We start from the raw sequence: 11,491 nt of genomic DNA, 5'->3' as shown, positions 1-11,491 counted from the left end.
GTTTGATTTTACGTTCAGAGTCATTAAATGTGCAGAAAAGAAGAAGACGGTTTCTCAGAGTGACTGTGACGGAAAGGTTCTGTTTCTCAGGTTTACTCCATCTTGTTTCACATCCTCCGCCACGCTGGTTTCATATTACGCCCGCTGGCACACGAACAAAGAGCTGATCTGAAAACAGTCACTGACAGGAAATTATACTTTCTATCAGATGACAGCAAAGCGTTCAGTCAGAGGTGGCACAGTGAGGACTGCAGCTGCAACGATTCATCGACTATCTGTCAACTATTAAATTAATCGCAAACTTATCTGATAATTGATTATCAGTTTGAGTCATTTTAGGAAACAAATTCTCTGATTCAGCTTCTTAAAGGTTCAGTGTGTCAGATTTAGTGACATCTAGTAGTGAAGACTGTGAATTACAACCAGCTGAAACTTCTCCTGGTTAGAATTCCTTCAGTGTTCATTGATCAGGAGCTGAATCATCCACAGAGTCTCTTCCTCAGTGACCAGAGAACACTGCGCAGGAGCCATACTGAAAATGTACGTACGGACAAAAGCCAAAAATGATGTGCTACAAAAAATATTCTACAATATCTATAATGTGGCCTCCACCTCACCGTCTGCGTCGCCAGTTTCCCATCTTTGTTTTTTGTTTTTTTACAGAGAGCTGCTGCCTCAAGTGAAGGAGTTCAAGTATCTCGTGGTCTTGTTCACAGTAGAGGGGGACACGGGAGTGGATTTTCAGTCCTGTCCCATCCCACTCCCACAAGAATGACTCCTGTCCCATCCCGCTCCCGTGTTGTGTTACAGTTATAGTAAAAAAAAATAATTAAAAAATACAATACATGGATAACATGCAGTTGCGAATTAGCCAGCTGGCTAAAACTGGCACATTTACAGTAACACTGCTGATTAATGTGTACTGTCCTTTTGTAAATAAAATAAACTGAAACTAATGAGCAGCACGGGGGCTCCACAAGGAGCTGTCCTGGCTCCATTCTTGTTCACACTGTACACGACAGACTTCAAATACAACTCTGAGTCCTACCACATCCAGAAATACTCAGATGACACTGCTATTGTGACGTGTATCAGGAATGGGCAGGAGTCTGAATATAGGGACCTGATAAAAGCCTTCAGTGACTGGAGTCACCAGAACTGTCTCCTCCTGAACACCTCACAGACCAAGGAAATGATCATAGATTTCCGCAGGTCCAAGCCCCCTCTTCAGCCAGTGAATACCTGTGGGGTGGACATCGAGGTGGTGCCAAGCCATAAGTATCTAGGTGTACACCTGGATAATAACTTGGACTGGTCCCTAAACACAGACGCTCTCTACAAAAAGGGGAGGAGCCACCTCTTTTTCTTGAGGAAGCTCAGATCTCTCGACATCTGTAGTAAGATGCTGCAGATGTTTTATCAGTCTGTGGTGGCAACAGTGTTGTTTTATGCTGCAGTCTGCTGGGGAGGAAGCATCAGACACAAAGATGCAAGGCAGCTGGACAAACTAGTCAAAAGAGCTGGCTCTGTGATTGCAGTCAGGTTGGACACACTGGAGGAGGTGGTGGAGAGATGCACACTGAAGATGATCGAGGCCGTCATGAACAACCCAGATCATCCACTCCACAACACCTGTGGTGGACGGCTCCTCTCTCTTTGATGCAGGACAGAGAGATACAGGAGATCCTATATACCAACAGCCATCAGGCTTTATAATTCTTTGACATGTAATAGATGAGATGACAGATAATTTAATTTCCCCTTAGGGATGAATAAAGTTATTCTTATCCTTACCTTAGTTGAATATAAACCCAAATATGACATCTAATGTTGTGTGTTGATATTTATTGCCCAATTATTTTTACATTCACTCCACATTTAAGCTGTTCAGAATGAAACACATTTGATTTCTGATGTGGTCAAACAACACGTCATAAGAAGCAGTTCTGAGAGAGAAAAATGTAGTTGAAGGGATAGTGCACCCAAAAATGAAAATTCAGCCATTATCTACTCACCCACAAGCTGAGGGAGGCTCAGGTGAAGTTTTAGAGTCCTCACATCACTTGCAGAGATCCAAGGGGAGAGGAGGTAGCAACACAACTCCACCTAATGGAGGCTGACGGCGCCCCAGATTCAAACGTCCAAAAACACATAATTGAAACCACAAAATATCTCCATACTGCTCGTCTGTAGTGATCCAAGTGTCCTGAAGCCCCGACATAAAAAGTTGTTTGGAAAAACCTCATTTGAACTCTGTTTTTAGCCTCAAAAGACCGTGAGACATGGGCACTTGCTTTCGCTGGTCTCTCGCGAAAGCGCACACGTGAGCGCGGTGCCCAGAGAGGCAGTCAGAGCTACAGGCTACAATGAGGCTAAAAACACAGTTCAAATGAGGTTTTTCCAAACAACTTTTTATGTCGGGGCTTCAGGACACTTGGATCACTACGGACGAGCAGTATGGAGATATTTTGTGGTTTCAATTATGTGTTTTTGGACGTTTGAATCTGGGGCGCTGTCAGCCTCCATTAGGTGGAGTTGTGTTGCTACCTCCTCTCCCCTTGGATCTCTGCAAGTGATGTGAGGACTCTAAAACTTCACCTGAGCCTCCCTCGGCATATGGCTGAGTAGATAATGGCTGAATTTACATTTTTGGGTGCACTATCCCTTTAAAGCATTGCAGTAAAAGTAGTGTTTGGCTCCTCTGACTGATATTATCATATATGACATCACTAGATTATCAATACTGAAGCATCAGTGTTAGAGCAGCATGTTACTGTTGTAGCTGCTGGAGGTGGAGCTAGTTTCAACTACTTTATAAAAACTTGGCAGCTGTTATTGATTCCCAGTCCCGCCCGTTCCCAGTGACTTTTTTTCCCGTCCTGTCCAAATCACATGACGAATAGTGGAACTGATTCCCATCCTGTGGGACTCGTTCACAGTGAGGGTCGAATGGAGCGTGAGATGGATCTGTGGTTTGGCACAGCGTCAGGTTACAGCCTGATGATTAGAGATAATTTATATATATATATATATATATATATATATATAGCTTATAGATCCCAGGGGACATTTTTATCAATGTGTAATTAGTGGTAGATTTGATTCAGTTGAACTATTAATATTGTGACAGAATCTGACTGAGTCACTGTTGTTGTTCACAAACTAAAGAAATGAAACATCAGTTTCGTTTTTACTGAAGATTTGAACTGTGAAACTACATCACTGATTTCTACTAATATCTATCGTCTTAGATCAATAATCATTATTTTTACTAATGTGTCATGTAGTCAAGAATATCATTATCACAAAATCACCCTGAAATATCCTGATATGATTTCAGAGACATGTTGCCCATCCTGTTGGTTACTGTTGGTAAACACACTCACCAGAGAAAGTGAAAGTAAAGACCGTCCTCAGATTGTCATGTTGCCTCCACCTGACGTCACCTGGGCACCATCAACACCCCACACACAGACAGTAGTGAACTCCAGCCAAAGGTCAGAGGTCAGAGTGCAGACAGACCCACCTCACTGTCACCACTGATGTCTAACTCCTGCAGTTTGTCTTTCAACAACTAAATGACGTCACTCTTCTTCATGTGATCTGAAGCTGGAGACAAAAGTCCCCCTGATGACGTAATCAGTGATCGATTGTACCTGCTTCGCGTGTCATCGATTATCTGATCAGGTTTATAATGTGACGTGCAGCAGGACAGGAGGACATGAGACACTCTGCAGCAGACTGACACCAACCTGATGTGCAGCTGTCCTCAGTCTGTCCGTGTCCTCCGTTGGGTCAGCTCGGCACCACGAGCCGCTCCTGTCTGATCGGTACCGACTGGACCGAACCACAGCTGCAGGTCTCTGTGTGTGCACCGTGTGTGTGTGTGTGTGTGTGTGTGTGTGTAACACGGAGCAGAGTTAAAGCTCGGTGTGTGAACAGCTGAGTTTCTGTGCCTGTGGATAAATTATAAACTCCTGCAGAGAAGTTTCAGTGTGTTGTTTCCCGCCTGCTGATGAAGATGAAGATTAAGATGAAGAGGAGTTCGCTGTGAATTCTGAAGTTGTGAAGTTCGAGAGGAGCAGAGTTCGCCTCCCTTTGGATCCGGACCAGGGTGACTTAAGGTGGACTGTTAAGGTGGACCGGCTGTTGTCACTGTGGTGATGACGTCAGGACAGATGAAGGAGACATGTCTGTCCTGACGTCATGGAGACAGTTATTGATCCCAGCTCAACATTGATTTCGCCTCCATTAGTACTATAAACGCTATCCGGTGTTAAATTACTGTCGTATGGTTATGATTTGTAATAATGATAATAATAATGATGAACACAGTGTGTGTCTGATTTATTTATTTATTTATTTTTATTTATTTAGCATTAATGCCAAGACCATTTGCTTTGATTAATATATAATAATAAATATCATCATGTATTAATTGAATTAACTGAATGAATAAATTATACAAATATATAAATAAAACTTAAATAATAAAATAAATAATCAAAACTATAATATATAAAATGAAATATATAAAACTAAAATATACTACTAATACTAATAATAGTAATTATTATTATTGGTAGTAGTATTTCTTAGTTTTATATATTTCATTTTATATATTATAGTTTTGTTGATGTTGTAAATGATCTACGATGACATAATGTAATGTCTTATTTTTTACATTTTGTGTGGACGCCAGAAGGAACAGTAGTTACTATGGTGACAACTAATGTGAATGAAGAACAAAGATTTTTTTTGTTTTTTACAAAGTTTGAATTAGTTCATAGTGTTTTATATTTGCCCATGTGTATACAGTTCTGAATAATTTAAACTGTAAAGAGTATCTTCATTTTCAAGTTAAATTTTCCTTTTGCAATTTAAAACAGACTGCTCTCTTTGACGCCCTGTGGTAAATAAAACATGATGACGTGCCCTCTGGGGTTTACTACAGGTGGAGAAAACATTAAGTACCTTCTAGAGGACCGTTCCATTGGAGAAAACAGGATGAGATGCCCTTCCATTGGAGCATCCACTTCAAACTCCTCCTACTCACCCATAAAGCCCTCCACAACCAGGCCCCCTCTTACCTCACAGACCTGCTCCACCCTTACACCCCTTCCTGCAGCCTCTGCTCTTCCAATGCCAACCTTCTCACCATCCCCAAGACCAAGGACAGAACCTGGGGGGACAGAGCCTTCTCTGTTGCTGCCCCCACTCTCTGGAACTCCCTCCCAAAACACATCCGTGACTGCACTGACCTCCCATCATTCAAATCACTACTCAAAACTCACCTGTTCCGTTCTACTTTTAATGTTTAATCTACTTTTATTCATTTATTTATTTATTTGTTTTTAACTCCCATTGCTATTCCTCTTTGTCTTCGATGTCTTTTGCTGAAAATTGTTTTTTGATGTGTTTGAACCGTCTCTGTAAAGTGACTTTGAGAACTTTGAAAAGTGCTTTATAAATAAAATGTTTTATTATTATTATTAAAACATGATGCGATGCCCTTCCATTGGAGAAAACAAGATAGATGCCCTTCCATTGGAGAAAACAGGATGCGATGCCCTTCCATTGGAGAAAACAAGATGCGATGCCCTTCCATTGGAGAAAACAGGATGCGATGCCCTTCCATTGGAGAAAACAAGATGCGATGCCCATTCCATAGGAGAAAACAGGATGCGATGCCCATCCATTGGAGAAAACAAGATGCGATGCCCTTCCATTGGAGAAAACAGGATGCGATGCCCTTCCATTGGAGAAAACAAGATGCGATGCCCATTCCATAGGAGAAAACAGGATGCGATGCCCATCCATTGGAGAAAACAAGATGCGATGCCCTTCCATTGGAGAAAACAGGATGCGATGCCCATCCATTGGAGAAAACAGGATGCGATGCCCATCCATTGGAGAAAACAAGATGCGATGCCCTTCCATTGGAGAAAACAGGATGCGATGCCCTTCCATTGGAGAAAATGAGAGTCCCCTTGCAGTGTAAAAAACAAGCAGTGCCCTCTTAGATGCCATTTTGAAGTGGTATAATGAATATCCAACACAAAGCTTTTATTTTGAAGTGCTGTTTCCTGCTGTAGAGTGAGTGACTAACAAACATCTCAATGACAGAGACAGCAAACTAGCTCAACAACATGAACAAACACAAACATGACGCTGAATATATCACACTGTGTGGTCCTTGAAGTAATGACTGAGGAGAAATCTGGACCCTGTGGCTGGACCAGTTAGGAGCCACTGATCTAAGGTGCCCTTCCAGTGGAGAAAACGTGATCAAGTGCGTTTAAGGATACTCCTCCAGTGGAAAAAATATATGCAGTGCCCTCTGGGGCGGCCCTCCATTAGAGAAAACGTGATGAGGTGCCCTGTAGGGCGCCTGTCTAGTGGAGAAAGTGTGATGCAGTGCCATAAAGGTTCAACTACATGTTTGAAAACTGTGCTGGCCTGGTTTCTAATAATAACTGCACATTCAGCTAGCTGTTAGCTTGTTAACGTTGTTGGTAACTTTGTGATGTTCTGGTGTTGGAGTCTCTTCAGATCGTTTCCTGAGTGTCGTCCTTCAGGTTGAGGTTTTCTGTCTGTGAGTCTTAAAACAAAAAAATAAGTAAATGTAGATTAATAAGAAAACTATGATGTCAGTAATTGCATTAAATATTTCATCAAGCTCATGTATTTTAACTCAACCTGTCAATGACGTGAACAAACAGAGATAACGTAGAAACAGTTTTATTGAGGACGTTTCCTCTAGCAGCACATGTGAACACAACAGACGCTAACAGCATGAAAACCAGTCAGTCAGCTGATTGATCAATCAGCCTGAATGATCGGAGTCTAAGGATCGTAAGGTGAAAACATTCAGTTCTGCTGCAGCGAGTTTTCTGTCCAGCATGAGTAGTGACATCACTTCCTGTGGGCAGGGCAAATGATTTTTCACATTTCTACAGTTTAATAAAACAACCAATGATTCTTTAGATGATCTGTTGCCTTTTGTAGTGACAGTTGGAGCTTAAAGACACAAGTAAATTCAAAGTAGAAAAATATTCTGTCTCTACTGTGAGAAAAGATTGAGAGGTCGAAGTAAGAACATTTACTCAAGTTCTGTATTTGAATATGAATTCAAGGTACATGTACTTGAGTATTTCCATTTTTACTTTACAGACGACAGTTGTTTAATCTATTTCCTGTCCAGTAAAAACCACAACTCTCAAAATGTGTTGAATGTTTCTGTTGAACTGAAATGTTTAAAGTAATCAATACACTTTCAACACTTTCACAAACTTAGAAATTTCAGATCCAGCTCTTTTCCAGTTAATAGTGGTGTTCCTCAGGGCTCCATCTTCGGCCCCCTTTTATTTATTATCTACCTTCTACCTCGGTCATATCTTTAGAAAATTTGGTATTCAATTCCACTGCTACGCTGATGACACCCAGGCCTACTTCCACCAAGTTCCCTTTCTGACAGCTTATTGGATATTAAATCTTGGCTCTCGTACAACTTCCTCAAACTTAACAGTAATAAAACTGAGGTTCTCCTTGTGGGTACTAAATCTACTTCAGCTAAACCACATAGTTTCTCTTTAACTGACAACTCCAAAGTTCATCCGTCCCCTCAGGTTAAGAGTCTGGGTGTCTTCCTGGACAGTACACTGTCCTCTGAGGTCCACATCATTTTTTTTTTTCTTTTAATTGTGTCTTGTAAGGGGTCCTCTAGTGCTTTGAAAGGTGCCTTTAAATAAAATGCATCATTATTTAAATTCTCTGTCTTAAGCTAAATTAACTCTTTAAAAACCCTCTTGGATCAACTGAACAGTCGTCGTCCCAAAGCTGGAAACAGGCTGTTTTTTTGACTTTTTAGAGATACATGGTTCTCACAGGACAGCCACACTACAAACATATGATGATCTCATAGACCATGATGCATTGCTGTAGATTAAACTACCCAACAGGATATAAAGGAGTTAAAATGAGCCAAACCTGAAATATCTACAGCAAAAAAACAAAACAAAAAACAAACAAAAAAAAAAAATCCAAAAACATTTTACTCTAACGGACTGACTTTCCTGATGATGCTCACAAACTTTTACTAATGCAGGACTTTTCCTTGTAGTGGAGTATTTTCACAGTGTGGTATTCGTACTTTTACTGCAGTAAAGGATTTGAGTACTTCCTCCACCTCTGCCTGACTGTGAACAGTTTAGTCTAACACACATGTGAATCAGGACTGAAGACACTGAAGGAGCGGGAGTAAAACCTGCAACACCCTTCAAGTCTGGAAAACTTTCACAGTGAAACATGATGGGACGAACAGCAGCAACACTGAAACTACAAAAGGCAACAGATCAGTCTCAAACCTTCTTAAACCTCTGCTCTGTTCCATCAAGCTTCATTTCAATTTGAACCTTATTTTATAACAAGCAGAGGACTCTGACTCAAACTCTGCTCTGACTTTATTAAAAATGCTTTTGTCTCATTTTTCACCTGAAAAACTGAACTAAGTTTCTGAAGCACAAAAAAAGGTAATATCAAACATTTAAGATTCATAATTTTGTCGACTTGTTGACAGATTCCAGATATTCATTTAGTCAAAGTTCTCCTACAGCTGAGAGCTTCGTCTTGTGTTCAATGTATTTAAGGGTTTTATAGAAACATAGTTTATAATTCTCACAGGTTTTGGAAGTGTTATTATTTTGTAGAAATGAAAAACTTCAGCTGGTAAAAAGGCAAATAAACAGATTTTCCTTCGACGTAAAATCACAGCTCAGATGAATCTCACAGCATCTTTTATCTCCAGCTCGTCTTTGGCGTAACGTCACGAACATTCCTGACGGTCTGAGATAGAAATCTCAAGGCGGGTTAGAAAAATAAAAACCTGATCAAGCAGAAACAGACTGGGTGAACTGGGATAGAACCAGCAGCCCCAGTAAGCCAGAACCACAAAGTCTGAGGTCCAACAAGATTCTCATGATCAGGAAATCCTTCTGATTCATTCCAGCAGTCAGCGAGTACGATGACACAGAGATTTAACAAGTTAAAATACTGAGACTGAACGTCAGGGTGAAAAAATCTGAGAAATCAAGACGAGAAAGGAAGTCCAAATGTAATTTTAAAATAAAGGTGCAAGGTTAAATTCAAAGTAGAAACATTCTGAGAAAAGGTCGTAACATTTAGAGGATAAAGTTTTAATTTTTAAAATTGTCAAAACATCTTTTCTCTTGTAATATTACAACTTTCGGATAATAGTACAACTTGATTTATGATGACTTCAATCTCAAAATATTACTTTAGTCTTGATTTATTTTAAATATTACATTTTTCTTAAAACTTCTTTCTCAAAACCTCCATTCTGTAAATCTCAGATTTCTTCCCCCGTCAGAGCCTCAAATCCATCACGGTTCATCTGCTGTCAGTCCAAACATTTAAAGGGATAGTTCAGGTTTTTTTAAAGTGGGGTTGTACGGGATCCATAGTCAGCGTGATATGAAGGGTAGATGTCAGTCGGCACGCCTTCAGTTTGGAGAAGCAGACTGGAGTCTGATAAGAAAGCTAAGCAATGTACTGCTGAGGAGGGGTCAGCAACATAACATATTTTAGCCACTTTAAAAAGTGTCATCTTTAAAAATAAGAAACAGACGAAGTGTATGTAATATCTAGAATATTTTCACTGCTTTACCTTCTGTCAGACAGCGTTTTCTGACTGGGAACTAAAGCTATTACATCGCTCTCTTCAAAGCCAGACTCTGTTATGAAAAACAGTAATTTTAGCTCACTGGTCTACTTCTGCCTCAACCAGTTAGTTTGTTTGTGTTATTGTGCGAGTTTGACGTTTAATATTGTTAGCTCAGATTCACCACAGTCACACAGTAACACCAACTCAGTAGACCAGCAGCTCCTGTGTTCAGCCATGTTAAATTGCTGTTTTTGTCAGTGGAGTGTGGCGGCTGTGACGAGAGCATAGATGGGGAACTGAAACCGTTTACGGCTAGATCAGGCTGTCTGACAGAAAGATAAAGCTGTGAAAGAATATTCTCAATGTCAAACAGTTATAGATGTTTTAGGCAGCTAACACAGACATGCCGACCGACAGTGACTGCATGTAACACACTGACTGTGGATAAGTACATCAGACAACCCAACTTCAAAAATATACTAACTATCCCTTTAATCCTGGAGGGTAGCTTCAGGATCTCAAGTCTTTAAAATGTCACAAACTCCATGATTATTTAGATTGAGATGCCAAATATCTTCTGTCAGAGGACTCATCTGTGATTTGATACCGTCTGATGAAGGTTCGTCTGATCTGAAGACACTTCATTTAAAAACACTGAGTTCAATAAAAGGTTAAAAGATTATAACTCCATGATGATGATGTAATCCTACTTGATAAAGTTTCATCCACCTGAAACGTAAATCGTCCGTCCTGCCAAGAAAAACCTTCTACATTCGGTTTTACTAAAAAAAAGAAAAAAAAAAAAAAAAAGAAGAAGAAACAAAGAGAAATCATGTTTGACCTCCTCGGGGTCCTGCAGAGGGTCCTGGACCACAGTTTGGGAACCACTCTACTGAAGAGTCTGTACTTTGCTCACAGGTTTGATCCCATCTCAGGGTCCTTGAGCTCTGAAGGCACTGCGCCCCCTGCAGGGGCCTGTATGAGCAACACCAGGACATTTTAATGTGACATCATTTCCAGCAGCCGGCGGTCCCGAGCGTCCACATGATCACTGCCGAGGTGCTGCTGAGCAAGGCACGTTAACTTTTATTTACAGTATCTAGAGTTCATGAAGGACTGAGTGAGAAATCCGACGACTGAGTGCAAACTGGATAATAAAGTCATCATCATCTTCATCATCTTCACCAGGCCGAACAGAGGAAAGTTTTATTCAGAGTCTCTCGGCAGACAGTCTGTTAAAGCGGCGACGTGTCAACTTTCTGAGGGTTTGTGGGTCGGAGCGGAGGAGCAGGAGGTCGTCTGCAGAGAGACAACAAAAAGGTTTCTCATTTTACTTTTGTATTTATATCTTCTCTTTGGTATCTATCCTTTTTTGATTGTTTCCAGTAGACCTGGTCAATTCCACTATTTGTAGAAAAAATGACTTCCTTTGATTAATGATAACATTTACTGACTAAACTCAAACAAGACTTTCTAAAAATGTCCAAACTTTCTAAAAATGTCCTGACTTTGTAAAAATTTCCAGACTTTCGCAAAAAGTCATGACTTTCTAAAAAAAAACTAACTTAAAAAAAATCCTGACTTTTGTGAAATTTCCTTCCTTTTTAAAATGTCCTGTCTTTTAAAAAAAATCCTAACCTTCTAAAACAGTCCCAACTTTTTTTTAAATTTTGCAAATTTCTGAAAATGTCCTGTCTTTTAAAAAATTTTCTGACTTTCAAAAATTGTATGACTTTGTATAATTTCCTTAATTTATAAAAGTTTCTGGACTTTCTAAAATCAAATCAAGTCTTTTTTTTTTTAATCTTT

At 40.1% G+C, this 11,491-nt stretch overlaps 1 protein-coding gene across 5 annotated transcripts in view; it reads right to left on the bottom strand.

Moving 5' to 3' along the window:
• Positions 1-6,725: 6,725 nt before the first annotated feature.
• Positions 6,726-11,491, bottom strand: part of adam15 (ADAM metallopeptidase domain 15) — a 37,718-nt gene continuing 32,952 nt past the window's right edge. For all 5 annotated transcript variants that reach the window (XM_078171270.1, XM_033640805.2, XM_033640806.2 and 2 more), the window contains one exon: positions 6,726-10,981. In XM_078171270.1, coding sequence (XP_078027396.1) covers positions 10,918-10,981 — 64 coding nt within the window. In that variant the 3' untranslated portion in view covers positions 6,726-10,917. The remainder of the gene's footprint in view (positions 10,982-11,491) is intronic.

This window comes from Epinephelus lanceolatus, chromosome 10 (genome assembly GCF_041903045.1).
Source record: "Epinephelus lanceolatus isolate andai-2023 chromosome 10, ASM4190304v1, whole genome shotgun sequence".
Lineage (NCBI taxonomy): Eukaryota > Metazoa > Chordata > Actinopteri > Perciformes > Serranidae > Epinephelus > Epinephelus lanceolatus.
Note: the sequence above shows the minus strand (reverse complement) of the source record. Positions and strands in the feature narration are given on the sequence as shown.